The following is a 20,865-nucleotide window of genomic DNA, read 5'->3' as shown; positions in this document are numbered from 1 at the left end:
CTGCAGTGAAGGTCATCACCATAGGGCAGCCTGCATTGAAACTGAGAGGGTAGCTCTTCTCAAGTTCAAACAAGGCCTTACAGATCCTTCTCATCGATTCTCATCTTGGGTAGGGGAAGAGTGCTGCAAATGGAGAGGCCTAGTCTGCAACAACAGGATTGGACACGTCATCAAACTCAATCTGCGTAGTCTCAATGATGATGGAACAGATGGCAAGTTGGGCGGTGAGATCAGTCTTTCTTTGCTTGATTTGAAATATTTGAGTTACTTTCTTGAGTGGTAGTGCATTCTGTGGACGTAGGGATCATGTTGATCGCGGGATCATGTTAAAAATGTCATGTTCTTTATTTTTTTTCTTCTGTATGTGCGTGATTTTATCAACATTCACTTCTTATAAGTTAATCCACATGGCTTAAGTTTCCTCCACTGCAAAGGAGCATTTGGCTTTCCCTAACCATTTTCTAATACAAAATCATAAGTATGCTTCCATGAAACTGTGCCCCGGACCTCTTTAACTTCTCTTGAAAATTGATGGTTCTCGACTAAAGTTGGTTATATGGAAAGTTAAAACTTACGTCCCACTTGGAAAAACAACAGCAAAAAGAAGGCTCAAGTCACGGTCAATCGTGATTACTTCACTGTTATATAATAATATATATGCTCACTTGGGTTTATGTTGGAATAGTGAGAAATTGATTTTTCCAATTTTTCTATTACGGTCCATTTCTTGGAGAGCTCCCCCAAGGAAATTAAGCCAAATCAATATTACCAGTCCAAAAGAAACATGAATGGTTATCCGCTGACTTGAAAAAAAAGTTGGAAAAAAAATATATATTAGCATATTAAACTACTCAAATGGGTTAGCATTAAATAAATGAAAAAGACGCCAGATAAGTCATGATTTTGATAGTGGAGTTTCCATCTTGTAAGAAGCACTTTCTTTGTCATTACTATTCTAAACCTCCACACATGATCTGAACCGGCTTATTAAAAGCATTTGTATCAGTATTTTGTGCATTCCATACATACAACTTCTGCTGCAGTTCCACCTACATGGCTAATATCAATGCCTCCATTCATTTCCTTCTGCTTATTTTCCTCTCCTCCACTTTTCTCCATCTTGAAACTGTTAAACTTGGTTCCTGCAATGGCGTTCTCAATGTCAGCTGCACTGAAATTGAGAGAAAAGCCCTTGTTCAGTTCAAACAAGGTCTTACTGATCCTTCCGGCAGGCTCTCTTCTTGGGGTTGCCTGGATTGCTGTAGATGGAGAGGTGTGGTGTGCAGCCAGAGGGCACCTCAAGTCATCAAACTCAAACTTCGCAACCGGTATGCTAGAAGTCCAGAAGCCGACGGTGAAGCTACCGGTGCTTTTGGGGATTATTATGGAGCAGCTCATGCATTTGGCGGCGAGATAAGTCATTCTTTACTTGATTTGAAATATTTGAGGTACTTGGACTTGAGCATGAACTATTTTGGAGGACTCAAAATCCCCAAGTTCATTGGATCATTCAAGAGGTTGAGATATCTCAGTCTCTCAGGTGCATCCTTCGGTGGAACTATCCCACCCCACCTAGGGAACCTTTCTAGCCTGCTCTATCTTGATCTCAACTCATATTCTCTTGAATCAGTTGAGAATGACCTGCACTGGTTATCAGGTCTTTCTTCTCTGAGACACCTTGATTTGGGAAATATAGATTTTAGCAAGGCTGCAGCTTATTGGCATCGAGCTGTTAGCTCCCTTTCTTCACTCTTGGAACTACGCTTACCTGGATGTGGGCTTTCTTCCCTTCCTGATCTCCCTCTTCCATTTGGTAATGTCACCTCACTTTCGATGCTCGATCTCTCCAATAATGGCTTCAGCTCCTCCATACCTCACTGGTTGTTCAACTTTAGTAGTCTTGCATACCTTGATCTCAACTCCAGCAATCTTCAAGGCAGTGTTCCCGATGGATTTGGTTTCTTGATTTCCCTTAAATACATTGATTTGTCTTCTAATTTATTTATTGGAGGTCACCTACCAGGAAACTTAGGAAAGCTTTGCAACTTGCGAACTCTCAAACTCTCTTTCAACAGTATTAGTGGTGAGATTACTGGATTCATGGATGGCTTGTCCGAGTGTGTAAACGGTAGTAGCTTAGAGTCTCTGGATTCGGGGTTCAATGATAATCTGGGTGGGTTTCTTCCTGATGCTTTGGGACATCTAAAGAACTTAAAGTCTCTTCGTCTGTGGAGCAACTCATTCGTGGGGTCAATTCCAAACTCCATTGGAAATTTGTCGTCCTTGAAAGAATTCTACATCTCTGAAAATCAAATGAATGGGATAATTCCAGAGAGTGTGGGGCAACTCTCAGCATTGGTTGCAGTGGATCTCTCAGAGAATCCTTGGGTTGGTGTCATAACCGAGTCTCATTTCTCCAACCTCACAAACTTAACTGAGTTGGCAATCAAGAAGGTATCTCCAAACGTTACCTTGGCCTTCAATGTGAGTTCTAAATGGATTCCTCCTTTTAAACTCAATTACCTGGAACTCAGAACATGCCAACTAGGTCCCAAATTTCCTGCATGGCTGAGAAACCAAAACCAGCTGAAGACATTAGTGCTCAACAATGCAAGGATTTCAGACACTATACCTGATTGGTTTTGGAAGTTGGACTTGCAGGTCGACCTATTGGACTTTGCCAATAATCAACTGAGTGGGAGAGTCCCAAATTCATTGAAATTTCAAGAACAAGCTATTGTGGATTTGAGTTCCAACCGCTTTCACGGTCCATTCCCACACTTTTCTTCAAAGCTGAATTCATTGTATTTGAGAGACAATTCATTTTCTGGACCAATGCCTCGGGATGTTGGCAAAACCATGCCCTGGCTGATAAATTTTGATGTCTCTTGGAACTCTCTAAAGCATCCTTTTATCATTTCCTTCTTTAAGTTCCTCATGTGAATGTGGTGAAACCTTGTTACAAGAAATATGAGTTCCAGTGAGCTTCAGTTGGTCATGTCCAGCATTTATTGTTTTGGATGCTGGGAACATTCTTGATGGTAGAAGTGTGCTTTGTAGTCGTTTACTGACTTTCTATGCCTCCACAAATGTTTTGACGAAGTTCTTTCTACCATTTGTAGTGGTGAAAGTATGGAGAATGCATTACGTGCATGTTGCAAAGGAATAAAAATTGGAAAAATTCTGATTCACCGTGATGGAGATAATGGGAAACAGGTATGGTTGTACAGTTTTGTGTCAAGAAAATTTTCTGCTGGATTCAAGTGTTTTGCTTTCTCTTCTTCTTGTAAGATTTGTGTATAAGTAATTTTTATTATCTGATTTGCTGACTCTAAGCAGCTCATATATGAGAAACTTCCTAAGGACATTTCAGAACGGCATGTCCTGCTTCTGGACCCAGTTCTTGCTACAGGTAGCTGTTTTGTATTCCCTGTGTTTCTCTGAAGCTCTATTGTCACTTGCTTTCTTTTGAGGTTCATATCCATCTTTCATAGTTACATGAAAGGATTGAATGACGTAAGAACTTCAGTAGAAAGAGTTGCATTATTTTTTAGAACTTCTGATGAGAAACAAATTTAAGAGAAATATGAAGAAGAAAGAAAGAAGAGATCCCTTCAAAAATAGGAAAAATTCTTATAAAAATGAAAGGGTTTAGAAGCTAACGATTGAAAGAAAGGCAGAAAAATGAGTCATTCATCTTGACAATTTGAGCCTAAACGATCTTGACTGATGTCTTCTTTGAAGGGAATTCTGCTGGCCAAGCAATTGAACTACTCATTCAGAAAGGAGTTCCAGAATCTCATATAATATTCCTAAACCTCATCTCTGTGAGTCCCTCTCCGACCCCAACTGCTGATATTTACTTAATCTTCGTACAATTCCAATTTCTACATATGTTGATCCCACTGTTTACTGATGTTAAACCTAGGCGCCTGAGGGAATCCATTGTGTTTGCAAACGGTTCCCATCCCTTAAAATTGTGACTTCAGAGATTGATGTTGCATTGAATGAAGAGTTCAGGGTGATACCAGGCATGGGGGAGTTTGGTGACCGGTACTTTGGCACTGACGACTGATGATATGACGGTGTGGATTTCAAAGGAATCTGGTTGTATGAATTGTTTTAACTATATATAACTGGATGGAGGAACATGTCTGCGAAATGAAGTGTTCCCCCCAAAAGCTTTGTCAGGCGTTCAGAAAATATGAATAAGAATATTGAAGCAAACAAATTGAGTTGGAGATGGTTGCTATTAATGGTTTCTCCTGCAATGAGATGGTAGCGGATGCAACCAACACATCTTTATTACATGCCTGAATACTAAATGCAATTTATAAACCACAATTGAATTTTGTTGGTGCACCATATGAGATGCCGATTTGTTATGGTTATTGATATTCTTCTATAATACATATGGAGCTTAGGATTTTTTTTATTTTTTTATTTTCTTGAGATGATTTTTGTCAATGTCCAAATTGAGCAAAGTTTGGATGGTTGGTTTAAGTTGAAGGTGCTGCAAGGATGGTGCATTTGGATTGGGAACAAAGACTTGTGATTCAATACGAGGGCCTAACGGATCTGATTAGTGAAAAACGATACTTAAGCACTAGTTATATAATCATTGCATTGGAATTTGGTTGGACAATTGACATTATGGATGAATCTCCATTATAGGTAACATCTAGAGGGGTGAAGAAGTGTTCTTAAAAATACTGAGATGGTACCTCACAAATGCTAAATACTCCGTGATATTTCGATGTTTACTTTTTCATTGTTATTAACAAGCAACCAAATACACATGCAAGAATTGATGTACTAACACTCTCCTAACAAGCTAGTTAATGTAATTCATGTGCAAATAGCCAATACTTGCCAATCAAGATTTACGAAGAATCTTAACTATTCAAAACACATTTTCAAATATCCATCAAAATTAAAACCAAGAAATTATTTCACATTATTCTAAAGATAAATCGATGAAAATTTTATAAGTTAAGATGAACAAAATGAAACGAAGGGATAGGGATAAAGACCATGACACCGCAAGTGATAAAAAACATCAACAATAAAGAAAATAATCAAGTAAAAGGATTTACTAGCCTAAGACCTTCAATTCTCTCATAAACTATTTGTCTACTATCTCCAAACTTTAGTTATTCATCTTTTTCTTTCAAAACATACTTGGAGTTCACACCAAACTTGATTTTGACCTCTTTTTGAATTCACACAAGAAGAAATTTGGGTTTTACCCTAAAGATGACAAATATGAGAGTAGAGATGAAATTTATTTTGAATCAAATATTTTTAAATGAAATTTTCTCCCTTAAAAGATATTTTCAACTAAAAACTCATAAAATTTTCTCATTTGGCCATAAAATTTTAAGGTTCTAGAGAGTTTCATAAGTGCTTATTAATAAAGGATAATCTTATTTGGCTAAGGCATCAAGCACTTAAGAGGATTTCTAACCTTGTAAAGCATTCCTATGCGATATAAGTCTCATTCTTCCAAACCCTCTAAATGTTGCTTCCTTTGTTGTTTCTAACTTTCGAGCCGTGTGCCTTGCTTAGCAGAGCGAACTAAGGATTGGGGAAAATCCAATCTAACAATGTCAAGTGACTCTTATTTAAGTGTTGCACATGAGTTTAGGAAACATTTCTAGTCTAAGATATTTTCCTTTTGTTTTTTTCTAAAGCAAAAAAAAATAAAAAATCCTTTCCATCTAATAAGTTAACAAAAATTAAGGCTTTTGGAGGGACTAGTGATGGTACGACAAGTTTTTAAAATGCATAAAACAAGTATCAACTCAAGTATAAATTTTGAAGGTGCACCATAACTCACTAAGTGGAAAATTAGAAATAGGTAAGTCTTGATTTGTATACCTTTCAATCATTTGAAAAGCAGTAGGCAAAATCACAAGAAATAAAGTGAGTAATGAATATCTTTTTGTATTATTTTTCATTCATATTTCAATATTATATTCTAAGTCAAATATTCGAGCGGATTTTCTATTTAACACATGCAATATTACATGACTAACGCAAATTGGATTTATTCCAAATTTTTTGAGGTTGAGCAAATCTATGAAGTAGAATGTCAAATTAACTTCTTTTAATTGTTATTCATTCTTTCAAATTAAATGAAATGATTTTACTAAGTTTTTGTTATTAAAACAGAAAAAATTTAGTAACTTTTATATATATATCTATATAAAAGATCCTCTACTTCTAATTGCTTTCGAAAACAATTTAAAAAAATTGTTTTTAAAAATAATTTTCAAAAATTGTTTTCTAATGTTTTGTAGAACAAATGTCTATTAAGAAACTTAAAATGTTTTAAATTTGTTTTGTATGTTTTTAAATATGTTTAATTTTTTTTTTTATTCAATGATTCATTTTTAGTCATTCTCCATATTTACATAATTATTGTTTAAAATAATAATAATAAAAAAAGTGAAAACAACTAAAAAAATGTTATTTGAAAACACTATATTTTTTACTTTTAAGAACATAAAATATTTTTTGTTCTCTGGTTGTCCTATTTTTTATTTATTTATTTATTTTTTGAAGAATAAAAAACCATTTTTGAAAACATTTATCAAATAGACGTTAAACTTTATGCTTACTAAAAGAAAAAAAAACTAATGAAATCAAAATTTAATGACAATCTAAAATAATTTATTATTTACATTTTCCAACCAACATAATCCGTTGGTAATAGAGATGGTCCAAATCCATTCAATAGTTTGTTGCTAAATTTTATTTATGGGTGACGAAAAATTCATATCGATAGACTTTTGCCAACACACCTTTCCTCGACCACTATATGTCAGAATTATCAGTTGATTAATGTTTATTCTGATGGTGTATATTAGTTGGGAAAAGTAAAATTTCTTGTAGTATCAGTACTGCCTTACCATAATCTTTATTTTCTTCCATAGAGACCACTATATCTGATGTCACTACACTAAAGTAGAGGTGTCCAATGGGTTGTGCTAATGGGCCAACCTGCCGAGCCAGCACAACCCACTTACAAATCTTGCTGGGTTGGGCTAGCCCATGCAAGCCAAATAGGTGGCCCATAAGCCCACAGGCTAATCATGCCGTTCCATGCTAGGGGCTGTGCCGTGCTGACGGGCCATGGCCCATGGGCCACTTGCTTTGTTAAAAGTTTTAATTTAATTTTTTTAAGTCTTTTTGTCTTAAGTTTTTTTCATTATTAAATAAAATTTCTTTTTATTACTTTAAACACCTCTAATAATTATACTTTTTTTAATACACCTCTAATAATTATATATTTTTATATTTTATATTTATATTTATTGAGTTTGTAATTGTAAAATTTATAGAAATGTTAGTTTTTTTGTTTTTAAAAATAGTAAAAAAATTACATTTGAATTTGTTTTTTTATTTATCAAAATAACAATAAATTTAAAATAATGGAATATAAAAGGAAATGAAGTATAAAAAAAATAATTATTTTATTCAATATTTCAACAAATTACATGAAAAAAATAAGGAGACGGGTTGACATGGTGGCATGATGGGCTGTTTCCTTAGGCCCAATACGACTCGCTTCTTTGGGCTGTGCCAACCCAGTTTAGTCTTTTGGTGTGCCAAGCCACGGGAGAAAATGGGCGGCCCGACCTATTGGACACACCTCTACACTAGAGATCACCCTACCATCTATAATCTACCATCACCTCTACCTTTTCTCGAGGAGACCACTATACCATATGTCACCTCACTATCATCATCTATATCTCATTTCCTAGAAGTTACTATATCAAATGTTATTGCATTGGAGACCATTACACCAAATGTCATTCTACCATCTCCTATATCACATCTCCTAGAAGCCACTATATTAGATATCACCTACCTGAGATCGCCCCACCATCTACCATCTTACCATCACCTACACGTCTTCCCATAGAGACTGCCATGCATCATACCCCCACACATGTTACACAACTAAATGTATGCCCATCTAGGCAAAGTTGTGATCCACGTAGACATCGAGCCTTGCCTCCGTTAGCTCTATCTCAATTTACACATATGGAGACATGACAAATTGCATAGATAGATTCAACTAATATGTCTTTGTATCATAGGCAGTCATAGAAAAAGAGGAAGACCCCATCATGTGATACTCATTGAGGATTGTTTTTCATTTTTTGTGTTTATTTTCATTTGTATTATGTTGTTTATTTATTTATTTTTATTATGAACAAATTATTATATGTTTAAATGAAAATATAATAAATTTTAAATTTAAATTGAACTTATATACATGTGATATTATATACTACTTACATTATAGTATATAAAAAATAATTAATTAATATAATAATTTATATTATTTTTTTTCTAAGCAGGCTTTCATAATTTATTTGTTTTAAATAAATATAATTTATTATATTTAATTTATATTGAAATATAATTAAGTAATTATATTTATATTAAATATTGTGCCAATTGTTTTAATAAAATTAAACAAAAATATTTTTATATCAAATATTTAATTTCATATATTATTATTTTTTAAAATAATCTTATAAGTTTATTAGCCACTCACATATTTTTAAAAAATATAAAATAAAAATAAATAATTATTTCATTTAAAAAAATCAAAGTTAAATATTTCAAATGAAACAATATAATTATATATATATATATATATATATATATATATATATATATATATATATATATATATATATATATATATATATATATATGTATATATAAATTTTAAGTTAAAGCTATAGTTGATGACAACGACTTTGACTATTTAAAAAAAATTTAAAACTGTAATTATCAACCATGACTTTAACTTTAAGCTTAATACTGTAATTGATTATTATGACTTTAATTTTTTCTCAAAATAATCAAAGCTGTAGTTTCCAACTACGGTTTTAAAAGTTATAGCCATGGTCGGTGATTACGATTTTGATCATTTAAAAAAAATGAAAATTGTTGTCACCAATTACAGTTTTGTGACGTGGAGGTGTACGTGACCAAGACGCACTAAATTGGACAATTTTGGAATCGAGTTTACTTTATGATTTTTTTTTTGTTAAACTTACTATTTTTAGTCAAAAACTGAAACTCTCTTTTAATTCTTTTAATGAGATTGTCCCTTGACTTAAGCTCAATGAATTAGATTTGCTTTTGTTTCCTGTCTTTTGAATTTTATTGAGCGAGCACGAGAATATAGGCTAGCCTTTTCATTTTCTTCCTTTGCTGCTTCTTGCATTCACATTTATAGTACCCACCACGGCCCCTTGTTTATGAGAAAGAGAAAATGTAGATGTGAGTCACGTGATGATCCATCAAGCTAATCCATCAAGTTAATCCAACAAGTAATGATGAATTACTTGAAATCATGTATTATTAGTCATCAACGTCTTCTTCATGTTTTCATCCCTTAGAAAACGTCCAGTGACAAAGACTATGGGGTGTATGCCTATATATCTAGAGCTTCACCACAGGTGGCCTCTGAATAGCACTACGTCTTCCAGTGGCGACAAGCATGGCTAATAACAACGTCTTCATTCAACTTCTTTTTCTTATCATCACGTCCTCAGGGTTTCTTTTCCATGAAATCATTAAAGTTGGCTCCTGCCAGGGTGATCATCAAAGGGGTTGCATTGACACTGAGAAGGTGGCTCTTCTCAAGTTCAAACAAGGCCTCACAGATCCTTCGGGTCGGCTCTCATCTTGGGTCGGGGAAGACTGCTGCAAATGGAGAGGCGTGGTCTGCAACAACAGGAGCGGTCATGTCATCAAACTCACACTGCGTTATCTTGATAGTGACGGAACAGAAGGCGAGTTGGGTGGTAAGATCAGTCCTGCTTTGCTTGACTTGAAATATTTGAATTACTTAGACTTGAGCATGAACAATTTTGGAGGGATTCCAATCCCCGAGTTCATTGGTTCATTGGAGAAGTTGAGATATCTCAATCTCTCTGGTGCATCCTTTGGTGGACCTATTCCTCCACAACTTGGAAATCTTTCCAGCCTGCATTACCTTGATCTTAAGGAATACTTCGATGAGTCAAGCCAGGATGATCTTCATTGGATATCGGGTCTTACTTCGTTAAGACACCTTAATTTAGGAGGTGTAGATCTAAGCCAGGCTGCAGCTTATTGGCTTCAAGCTGTTAGCAAGATTTCTTCTCTTTTGGAGTTGCACCTACCTGCTTGTGCACTTGCAGACCTTCCTCCCTCTCTTCCATTTTCCAGTCTGATCACTTCTCTTTCAGTCATCGATCTTTCCCGCAATGGTTTCAACTCCACAATACCCCACTGGTTATTCCAGATGAGGAATCTTGTGTATCTAGATCTCAGTTCCAACAATCTACGAGGCTCAATTCTAGATTCTTTTGCAAACAGGACTTCTATTGAAAGATTAAGAAACATGGGTAGTCTGTGCAATTTGAAAACATTGATCCTTTCTCAGAACGATTTGAATGGGGAAATAACTGAACTGATTGATGTTTTATCTGGGTGCAACAGCAGTTGGTTAGAGACGCTGGATCTGGGCTTCAATGATCTGGGTGGTTTTCTTCCTAATTCCCTTGGAAAACTCCATAACTTGAAGTCTCTTTGGCTTTGGGATAACTCCTTTGTAGGCTCAATTCCGAGTTCAATTGGAAACTTATCGTATTTGGAAGAATTGTACCTCTCAGATAACTCAATGAATGGGACCATCCCTGAAACTCTTGGACGACTTTCCAAGTTGGTTGCGATAGAGCTATCTGAGAATCCTCTGACGGGAGTTGTAACAGAGGCTCATTTTTCAAATCTTACAAGTTTAAAGGAGTTTTCAAACTATAGAGTGACCCCAAGAGTTTCCCTGGTCTTTAATATTAGTCCTGAGTGGATTCCTCCCTTTAAACTCAGCCTCCTCAGAATAAGATCATGCCAAATGGGTCCCAAGTTTCCCGCATGGCTTAGAAATCAAACCGAGCTCACCTCTGTAGTGCTCAGTAATGCTAGGATCTCAGGCACCATACCGGAGTGGTTTTGGAAGTTGGATTTGCATCTTGATGAGCTGGACATCGGTTCTAATAACCTGGGTGGCAGGGTGCCAAACTCAATGAAGTTCCTTCCTGGAGCCACTGTTGATTTGGAAGAAAACAACTTTCAGGGGCCCTTGCCATTATGGTCATCCAATGTGACGAGACTGAATTTATATGACAATTTCTTTTCTGGCCCAATTCCTCAGGAGCTTGGTGAAACTCGTCCATGCTGACAGATCTAGATCTCTCCTGGAATGCTCTATATGGCACCATTCCCCTCTCCTTCGGGAAACTAACTAACTTATTGACCCTTGTCATCTCCAACAATCATTTGTCTGGAGGAATTCCAGAATTTTGGAATGGTTTACCTGACCTATATGTTTTAGACATGAACAACAACAATTTATCTGGTGAGCTGCCAAGTTCTATGGGTTCCCTAAGATTTGTTAGATTCCTAATGATAAGCAACAATCATCTTTCTGGCGAAATTCCTTCAGCTTTGCAGAATTGCACAGCCATTCGTACTCTTGATCTTGGAGGCAACAGATTTTCAGGCAATGTTCCAGCATGGATAGGAGAAAGGATGCCTAACTTGCTTATTCTACGTTTACGATCAAATTTGTTCCATGGGAGTATTCCATCACAATTGTGCACTCTTTCTGCACTCCACATACTGGATCTTGGAGAAAATAATTTGTCGGGATTCATTCCCTCTTGTGTGGGGAATTTGAGTGGCATGGTCTCTGAAATTGACTCTCAACGATATGAGGCCGAGTTGATGGTATGGAGGAAAGGAAGAGAAGACTTGTACAAAAGTATTCTTTATCTGGTTAATAGTATGGACTTGTCAAACAATAACCTATCTGGAGAGGTGCCTGAAGGAGTAACAAATCTTTCAAGACTTGGCACCTTGAACTTGTCCATAAACCATTTGACAGGAAAAATACCAGACAAGATTGGGAGCTTACAGGGGTTAGAAACTCTTGACCTCTCAAGGAACCAGCTTTCAGGCGTAATCCCCCCAGGTATGGCTTCTTTGACTTCCTTGAATCACTTGAACCTGTCGTATAACAACCTGTCAGGTAGAATTCCAACAGGAAACCAGTTGCAAACCCTGGATGATCCATCCATATATGAGAACAACCCTGCACTCTGTGGGCCTCCAACAACAGCCAAGTGCCCTGGTGATGATGAGCCGCCTAAACCACGCAGTGGGGACAGTGAAGAGGATGAGAATGAGAACGGAAATGGCTCTGAAATGAAGTGGTTCTACGTGAGCATGGGGCCAGGATTTGCGGTGGGATTTTGGGGAGTTTGTGGCACCTTAATAGTCAAGGATTCGTGGAGGCATGCTTATTTTAGGCTTGTGTATGACGTGAAAGAATGGCTGCTCATGGTTATCTCACTGAATGTGGCTCGTCTGCGGAGGAAACTGAATCTGGGTAGTATTTGAATAACTTGCAGTAGTTTCTTGAAAGAAATGAAGGCTTGTATGCAATGGTGTTTGGCTTTGTTTACATTCTTATAATATAATAAAGTATTGAGTCCAAGCTTTTCCAATGTGCATCTATGTCTGGTTTTTTCTTCTATCTTCTGGTAAACACCTATATTTGATAACTCAGGGACACTGCCAACAGAGAAAACAAAGAATAAAACAAATAACTATTAAAATTATTTGATTAAACTATTTTGCTATTTGAATCAATAGATTCAATAGCCAGGGTTCGATTATGTCAAGTCATGCTCTGTCAGCAACTTCATCATCATCTTTCAGTGTGTGTCCAATGACAAGCTTTGGGGTAATTGCATTTGTTCCTATATATAGAGCTTCACGGTATGCTACTTCAGCAACTCGCAGACAAACAGGGCTACTACCAATGCCTCGTTTGAACTTCTTTTTCTTTTCATTATGTCCTCGGGGTTTCTTTTCCATGAAACCCTTAAAACAGGCTGCAGTGAAGGTCATCACCATAGGGCAGCCTGCATTGAAACTGAGAGGGTAGCTCTTCTCAAGTTCAAACAAGGCCTTACAGATCCTTCTCATCGATTCTCATCTTGGGTAGGGGAAGAGTGCTGCAAATGGAGAGGCCTAGTCTGCAACAACAGGATTGGACACGTCATCAAACTCAATCTGCGTAGTCTCAATGATGATGGAACAGATGGCAAGTTGGGCGGTGAGATCAGTCTTTCTTTGGTTGATTTGAAATATTTGAATTACTTTCTTGAGTGGTAGTGCATTCTGTGGACGTAGGGATCATGTTGATCGCGGGATCACGTTGATCGTGGGATCATGTTAAAAATATCATGTTCTTTATTTTTTTGCTTCTGTATGTGCGTGATTTTATCAACATTCACTTCTTATAAGTTAATCCACATGGCTTAAGTTTCCTCCACTGCAAAGGAGCATTTGGCTTTCCCTAACCATTTTCCAATACAAAATCATAAGTATGCTTCCATGAAACTGTGCCCCGGACCTCTTTTAACTTCTCTTGAAAATTGATGGTTCTCGACTAAAGTTGGTTATATGGAAAGTTAAAACTTACGTCCCACTTGGAAAAACAACAGCAAAAAGAAGGCTCAAGTCACGGTCAATCGTGATTACTTCACTGTTATATAATAATATATATGCTCACTTGGGTTTATGTTGGAATAGTGAGAAATTGATTTTTCCAATTTTTATATTACGGTCCATTTCTTGGAGAGCTCCCCTAAGGAAATTAAGCCAAATCAATATTACCAGTCCAAAAGAAACATGAATGGTTATCCACTGACTTGAAAAAAAAGTTGGAAAAAAAAATATATTAGCATATTAAACTACTCAAATGGGTTAGCATTAAATAAATGAAAAAGACGCCAGATAAGTCATGATTTTGATAGTGGAGTTTCCATCTTGTAAGAAGCACTTTCTTTGTCATTACTATTCTAAACCTCCACACATGATCTGAACCGGCTTATTAAAAGCATTTGTATCAGTATTTTGTGCATTCCATACATACAACTTCTGCTGCAGTTCCACCTACATGGCTAATATCAATGCCTCCATTCATTTCCTTCTGCTTATTTTCCTCTCCTCCACTTTTCTCCACCTTGAAACTGTTAAACTTGGTTCCTGCAATGGCGTTCTCAATGTCAGCTGCACTGAAATTGAGAGAAAAACCCTTGTTCAGTTCAAACAAGGTCTTACTGATCCTTCCGGCAGGCTCTCTTCTTGGGTTGGCCTGGATTGCTGTAGATGGAGAGGTGTGGTGTGCAGCCAGAGGGCACCTCAAGTCATCAAACTCCAACTTCGCAACCGGTATGCTAGAAGTCCAGATGACGGTGAAGCTACCTGTGCTTTTGGGGATTATTATGGAGCAGCTCATGCATTTGGCGGCGAGATAAGTCATTCTTTACTTGATTTGAAATATTTGAGGTACTTGGACTTGAGCATGAACTATTTTGGAGGACTCAAAATCCCCAAGTTCATTGGATCATTCAAGAGGTTGAGATATCTCAATCTCTCAGGTGCATCCTTCGGTGGAACTATCCCACCCCACCTAGGGAACCTTTCTAGCCTGCTCTATCTTGATCTCAACTCATATTCTCTTGAATCAGTTGAGAATGACCTGCACTGGTTATCAGGTCTTTCTTCTCTGAGACACCTTGATTTGGGAAATATAGATTTTAGCAAGGCTGCAGCTTATTGGCATCGAGCTGTTAGCTCCCTTTCTTCACTCTTGGAACTACGCTTACCTGGATGTGGGCTTTCTTCCCTTCCTGATCTCCCTCTTCCATTTGGTAATGTCACCTCACTTTCGATGCTCGATCTCTCCAATAATGGCTTCAGCTCCTCCATACCTCACTGGTTGTTCAACTTTAGTAGTCTTGCATACCTTGATCTCAACTCCAACAATCTTCAAGGCAGTGTTCCCGATGGATTTGGTTTCTTGATTTCCCTGAAATACATTGATTTGTCTTCTAATTTATTTATTGGAGGTCACCTACCAGGAAACTTAGGAAAGCTTTGCAACTTGCGAACTCTCAAACTCTCTTTCAACAGTATTAGTGGTGAGATTACTGGATTCATGGATGGCTTGTCCGAGTGTGTAAACGGTAGTAGCTTAGAGTCTCTGGATTTGGGGTTCAATGATAATCTGGGTGGGTTTCTTCCTGATGCTTTGGGACATCTAAAGAACTTAAAGTCTCTTCGTCTGTGGAGCAACTCATTCGTGGGGTCAATTCCAAACTCCATTGGAAATTTGTCGTCCTTGAAAGAATTCTACATCTCTGAAAATCAAATGAATGGGATAATTCCAGAGAGTGTGGGGCAACTCTCAGCATTGGTTGCAGTGGATGTCTCAGAGAATCCTTGGGTTGGTGTTATAACCGAGTCTCATTTCTCCAACCTCACAAACTTAACTGAGTTGGCAATCAAGAAGGTATCTCCAAACGTTACCTTGGCCTTCAATGTGAGTTCTAAATGGATTCCTCCTTTTAAACTCAATTACCTGGAACTCAGAATATGCCAACTAGGTCCCAAATTTCCTGCATGGCTGAGAAACCAAAACCAGCTGAAGACATTAGTGCTCAACAATGCAAGGATTTCAGACACTATACCTGATTGGTTTTGGAAGTTGGACTTGCAGGTCGACCTATTGGACTTTGCCAATAATCAACTGAGTGGGAGAGTCCCAAATTCATTGAAATTTCAAGAACAAGCTATTGTGGATTTGAGTTCCAACCGCTTTCACGGTCCATTCCCACACTTTTCTTCAAAGCTGAGTTCATTGTATTTGAGAGACAATTCATTTTCTGGACCAATGCCTCGGGATGTTGGCAAAACCATGCCCTGGCTGATAAATTTTGATGTCTCTTGGAACTCTCTAAATGGTACCATTCCCTTGTCTATAGGTAAGATTACGGGTTTGGCAAGTCTGGTTCTCTCAAATAATAATTTGTCTGGTGAAATTCCTTTGATTTGGAATGATAAACCAGATTTGTACATTGTAGATATGGCAAATAACAGCTTATCTGGTGAGATCCCTAGCTCAATGGGCACCCTGAATTCACTTATGTTCTTGATACTGAGTGGCAACAAACTTTCAGGGGAAATTCCTTCTTCACTGCAGAATTGCAAGATCATGGATAGTTTTGACCTTGGCGACAATAGATTATCGGGGAACCTTCCATCATGGATAGGAGAGATGCAATCGTTGTTGATTCTACGCCTGCGATCAAACTTCTTTGATGGAAACATTCCCTCCCAAGTGTGCAGTCTTTCCCATCTTCATATATTGGACCTCGCACATGATAATCTGTCTGGATTCATTCCTTCTTGTTTGGGAAATTTAAGTGGCATGGCTACTGAAATTAGCAGTGAGCGATACGAGGGGCAATTGTCAGTTGTGATGAAAGGAAGAGAACTCATATATCAGAATACTCTGTATCTTGTGAATAGCATAGATCTTTCAGACAATAATTTATCAGGAAAGTTGCCTGAACTAAGAAATCTTTCAAGACTAGGCACCCTGAACTTGTCCATAAACCATTTGACAGGAAATATACCAGAGGACATTGGGAGCTTAAGTCAATTAGAAACTCTGGACCTCTCAAGAAACCAGCTATCTGGCCCGATTCCACCAAGCATGGTTTCTCTGACTTCCTTGAATCACTTGAACCTATCATACAACAAACTGTCTGGTAAAATTCCAACAAGCAACCAGTTCCAAACCCTCAACGACCCATCCATATACACGAATAACCTTGCACTCTGCGGGGAGCCTCTGCCAATGAAGTGCCCAGGCGATGATGAAGCTACTACTTCCGGGGTGGATAATGAAGACCATGATGATGAACATGAAGATGAGTTTGAAATGAAGTGGTTCTACGTCAGCATGGGGCCTGGATTTGTGGTGGGATTTTGGGGAGTTTTTGGCCCTTTGATAATAAATAGGTCTTGGAGGCGAGCCTACTTCCGGTTCCTGGATGAGATGAAAGATAGAATGATGGTGGTTATCACACATCTGCAAAAGAAATGCAAATGGGAAAGAAGACAACATGGAACTTGAACAGGTATCCATCCACAAGCTTTCAAGCCAAAATAACTGTTTGTATGTATCAGTGATTTGCTTCATGCTTAACCCTGATCATATCTGTAACACCCAAAATAAACTTTAGGGGCAAAATAATTAATTAATTAAACTCATTAAAGGTAAAAGAGTCCTTTTGTAATTAAAAATCATACGTATAAATTATATTTTTTTCTTATCTTCTTTATTTGGAAAACTCTATTAACGAAAAATTAGAAAATTGGAGACCATAGGGCTAAAGGTTTACAAGTCTAGAGTTTGAAGTTCAGATTTTTCTAAGTAAGATTCTAACCCTAGATTAATATATTATATTCGTTAGTTAATTTTGAACACATTATATATTCTTTAGAAAATTTTAATTTAGATTAAGGTTAGTTTATTTAATTTATTTTAAGATCAAACTATTGAAATTATAAATATAGGGAAATTCAATTTTTTTTTAGATGAATGGATCTAAACAATGAGATTTTAAAAATTAAATGAGTAAATAAATATATGATTATATGTGGCTTAAGGGATTGGAAAATAATAATAAGAAGAATTGCATGTTTCGAGATTTTGGATTTGAGGCACTATGTTGGGGCGACATAATAAATAAATAAATAAAGAATAAAAAATAAAAATCAACTGCTAAAAAGTGGAAAAGAAAAAGGTATTAGTATAATAATAATAATAATAATAATAATAGTTTTGGTGTAAGTTTTAATTTAATTTAAGCATATAAAAAAATATATAGTTAGCGTAAAATTAGAAAAGAATATGAATTTTTATAAAAATTTGGAAGCTCACTAAATTAATTTATTATTGATTAGGAAGTTTAAAATAATATTAATGATAATAATATTAATATAGGAAATTAATTAGAATTACTAAAACTAAATAAAATATTTTTAGGATTGTTAAATTTATATCTTTAGATAAATAATCAATAATAAATGTGGTGCTTGATATTATGTTAGGTGACGAGGAAATTCTTCAGAGTTAAATACTTCAAGATTTTGAGTGCTTTATCAAGGTAAGAGAAATTAATGCAAATTTTTATAATTTTTTTTTTATATTGTATTTTGAAATGTGTAAAAATATTATTTTTATCTTTCTCATGGATCAAATATGTGTTTTGTATGAAATTTTTTTTTTTGAGAATTTTCTTTATTTATTTTTGAAAAGTGAAAAAAATTGAGGAGATATGATATTTTGTTTTGTAAGTGTGAATTAATGAAATAATGTGTTTGACTCTAGATTATATGACCCTAGTCAACAGGTTATAATAATCGACCTTAAGACCCTAGTTAACGGATTATAATTGTTGACATTTGGTTTTATTCACCTTAAATTGAACAAATTTGAAATTAGTTACTTAATTGTGAAGTCCCACCTAATTGGGTATCATTTGTCATACGATAACTAGAGTAAAAATATTTTGAATGTATTTGATTTGGTTTTGATGAGAAATTGTTTTGAATTGGATATGAGAAATTTTTATTGAAAAGTTTGAATGTATTAATATTTTGAACTCAAAAGTTTTTATGAAAATAAGTATATGTTATATCTCTTATTTGCAAGTATGATTGAAAATGTTTGATCCATGAAACTGCATTGATGTTCCTTATTGAGCTTTAAGCTCATGCTCCTTCGTTGATAATTTTTCAGGTACTCTCAAGTCGGATGAGGAGTGATTGCTAGGCTAGGAAATTTTTCTTTGTTAGGATTTTAGTTCAAACTTTATTTTGGACATTGTTTAAATGTTAAAATTTAATTCCCGTTTAAATTATTTGAATTTGGAGATATTTGGATAATAACACTTTGGTTGATGTGTTAATTTTTTTTTTTTAAAAGTTGATACTTGAAAATTTTAGAATTTTATCATACTACTCTGGACATGAATTTGGTAATTAGTAAATTTTTAATTACAATACGAATGTTTGTATTTTTTTCACTTTGAGTCTTTGGATTTGAGGTGTGAAATGACCATCATGCCCTTGGAATGGGTTTTGGGGCGTGCCATGGAGTTTGTTTTTCAGGTGGTGAGCTACTAAATCTGATTTGTGGTTTAGTAAAATCTGAAGTTTGACCTATCATCTGTTGGGGGATTGTCGGTTTTTAAGGTTTCTATTTGGGAATAGGAGTATTTATGTAAACTCTCTATGTTTTAGTACTGTTACTCTATTCTCTAACTTTAAATTTATCCAAACTTTTTAATTTTATCACGATTTTAAATATTCAATGATTCAAGGAATGAATATATTAATTCAAGCACACCATATGCAGTTGGAAAAACTACCTCCAAGGTTTCTAGAAGCCCAGTAGATATAAAACATAACCATAATAAAATCTATTAATTATGAAATATATTGTACATGGTTTTACCTTATCTGAATATACCTTCTCTTAAAGTGTCTAATACACCTACATAATCCTTTATGTCCTCCGAAATATATACCATCATGCGCTCATCGGTGGATATCTCAACTCATGTCCAGGCTAACAGATCACTTGATCATTTATCCTATCAGCCCAAGGACAACGAACCATCTTGTCATTTTGCCCCACATTGCTCATGTGAAAACTCGTTTTTATTTTTATTTTTACATTAAATAAAGGGAGAATTATCTTTTGGGGGTAGATGAGCCCCCAAATTAACAAAAGGTCCATATAACTCTTCAAATTGAGTTGAAGGATATGAAATAATAACGGACAAATATACCCTTTAAGAACACATATAAAATATTTTATAAAATTAAGTTAAATAATTTTTTTTTAATAATTTTTTTTCAAAAATACTAAATTAAATAAAAGTAGTTTTCAAAAATATTAAATTAAATTAAATTATTTAAAAAAATATTAAATTAAATATTTTTTTTAAATATTAAATTAAATAAATTTATTTTTAAAAAATATTAAATTAAATAAATTTATTTTAAAAAAAATATTAAATTAAATAAAAGTATTTTAAAAAATATTAAATTACATAAAAGTATTTTAAAAAAATATTAAATTAAATAAAAAATATTAAATTAAATAAAAGTATTTTTCAAAAATATTAATTTTTTTTTCTCAAAATCAACAAAGGGCATTTTTGGAAATACTAAAGGATGATATCCTTCAACTCAATTTCCATACTTTCATTGAGTCTTGGACTCAATTTGAAAAGTTACATGGACCTTTTGTTAATTTGGGGTCCCATCTACCCCTAAAACATAATTCTCCCTTAAATAAATCGATGGGTAAATATTTGAAAAATCTTTTAAAATAAAAAATCAATAAGATGAATTCATGGTTAAAATCACATTTCAAATTAGATGACTTACATAACATTGTCCTTTTCAATTGTCATCCATTATGTTTTAGTTTATATTTGATTCTTGAAAAATGTGAATAAAAATGTAAGGGAAAGAAAATAAAGAAAAAAAAGTAGAGGGGAAAGAAAAAGTATGGTTTTAAAAACTGGATAACATCAACTTCTAACTGTTTGAATTGACGGTCAGATCAGTGAACCGAACAGTTCAAAAACTAATTTTTTTCTTCATCAAAACGACGTCGTTTGATGCATTTGGATTTTGGTTCAGTATAAAACTCCTTATTCTCCCAGCAGCCTTAATCTCCTGCCTTGCCATCGCTACCCCTTGCTGATGTTGCTCTCCATCTAGCTTCCATTCTCCAACCTCCAACTGTAGCATCGCTAGAGCTAACACCGTCGGTCGATGAGGACATTGACGCCATCGACAACTCTCCAGTCTCCCACAATGAGTTGCATTGTTGTAATTTGCAAAGTT

The 20,865-nt window shown here is 35.3% G+C and overlaps 3 protein-coding genes and 1 pseudogene across 3 annotated transcripts; all 4 read left to right on the top strand.

Annotated features, from left to right (window-relative positions):
* Positions 1 to 1,053: 1,053 nt before the first annotated feature.
* Positions 1,054 to 2,943, top strand: LOC100852429 (receptor-like protein EIX2). Its single transcript, XM_019225014.2, has one exon. It carries the CDS (start codon positions 1,054 to 1,056, stop codon positions 2,941 to 2,943), a length of 1,890 nt encoding a protein of 629 aa, XP_019080559.2.
* On the top strand, positions 2,914 to 4,435 carry LOC104881658 (uridine/cytidine kinase UKL1, chloroplastic). The gene is made up of 4 exons (XM_010662476.3): positions 2,914 to 3,216; positions 3,340 to 3,412; positions 3,745 to 3,827; positions 3,929 to 4,435. Exons 1-4 carry the CDS (start codon positions 3,133 to 3,135, stop codon positions 4,073 to 4,075), a joined length of 387 nt encoding a protein of 128 aa, XP_010660778.1. The 5' UTR covers positions 2,914 to 3,132; the 3' UTR covers positions 4,076 to 4,435.
* A 5,097-nt stretch (positions 4,436 to 9,532) lies between these two features.
* Positions 9,533 to 12,477, top strand: LOC132255087 (receptor-like protein EIX1; annotated as a pseudogene).
* A 1,500-nt stretch (positions 12,478 to 13,977) lies between these two features.
* On the top strand, positions 13,978 to 17,085 carry LOC100855406 (receptor-like protein EIX2). Its single transcript, XM_010662475.3, has one exon. The coding sequence runs from the start codon at positions 14,045 to 14,047 to the stop codon at positions 17,069 to 17,071; it is 3,027 nt and encodes a 1,008-aa protein (XP_010660777.1). The 5' UTR covers positions 13,978 to 14,044; the 3' UTR covers positions 17,072 to 17,085.
* Positions 17,086 to 20,865: the final 3,780 nt, after the last annotated feature.

Source organism: Vitis vinifera, chromosome 14, assembly GCF_030704535.1.
Source record: "Vitis vinifera cultivar Pinot Noir 40024 chromosome 14, ASM3070453v1".
Classification (NCBI taxonomy): Eukaryota; Viridiplantae; Streptophyta; class Magnoliopsida; order Vitales; family Vitaceae; genus Vitis; species Vitis vinifera.
The sequence above is the reverse complement of the archived record's forward strand: the minus strand, read 5'-3'. Positions and strand labels throughout refer to the sequence as shown.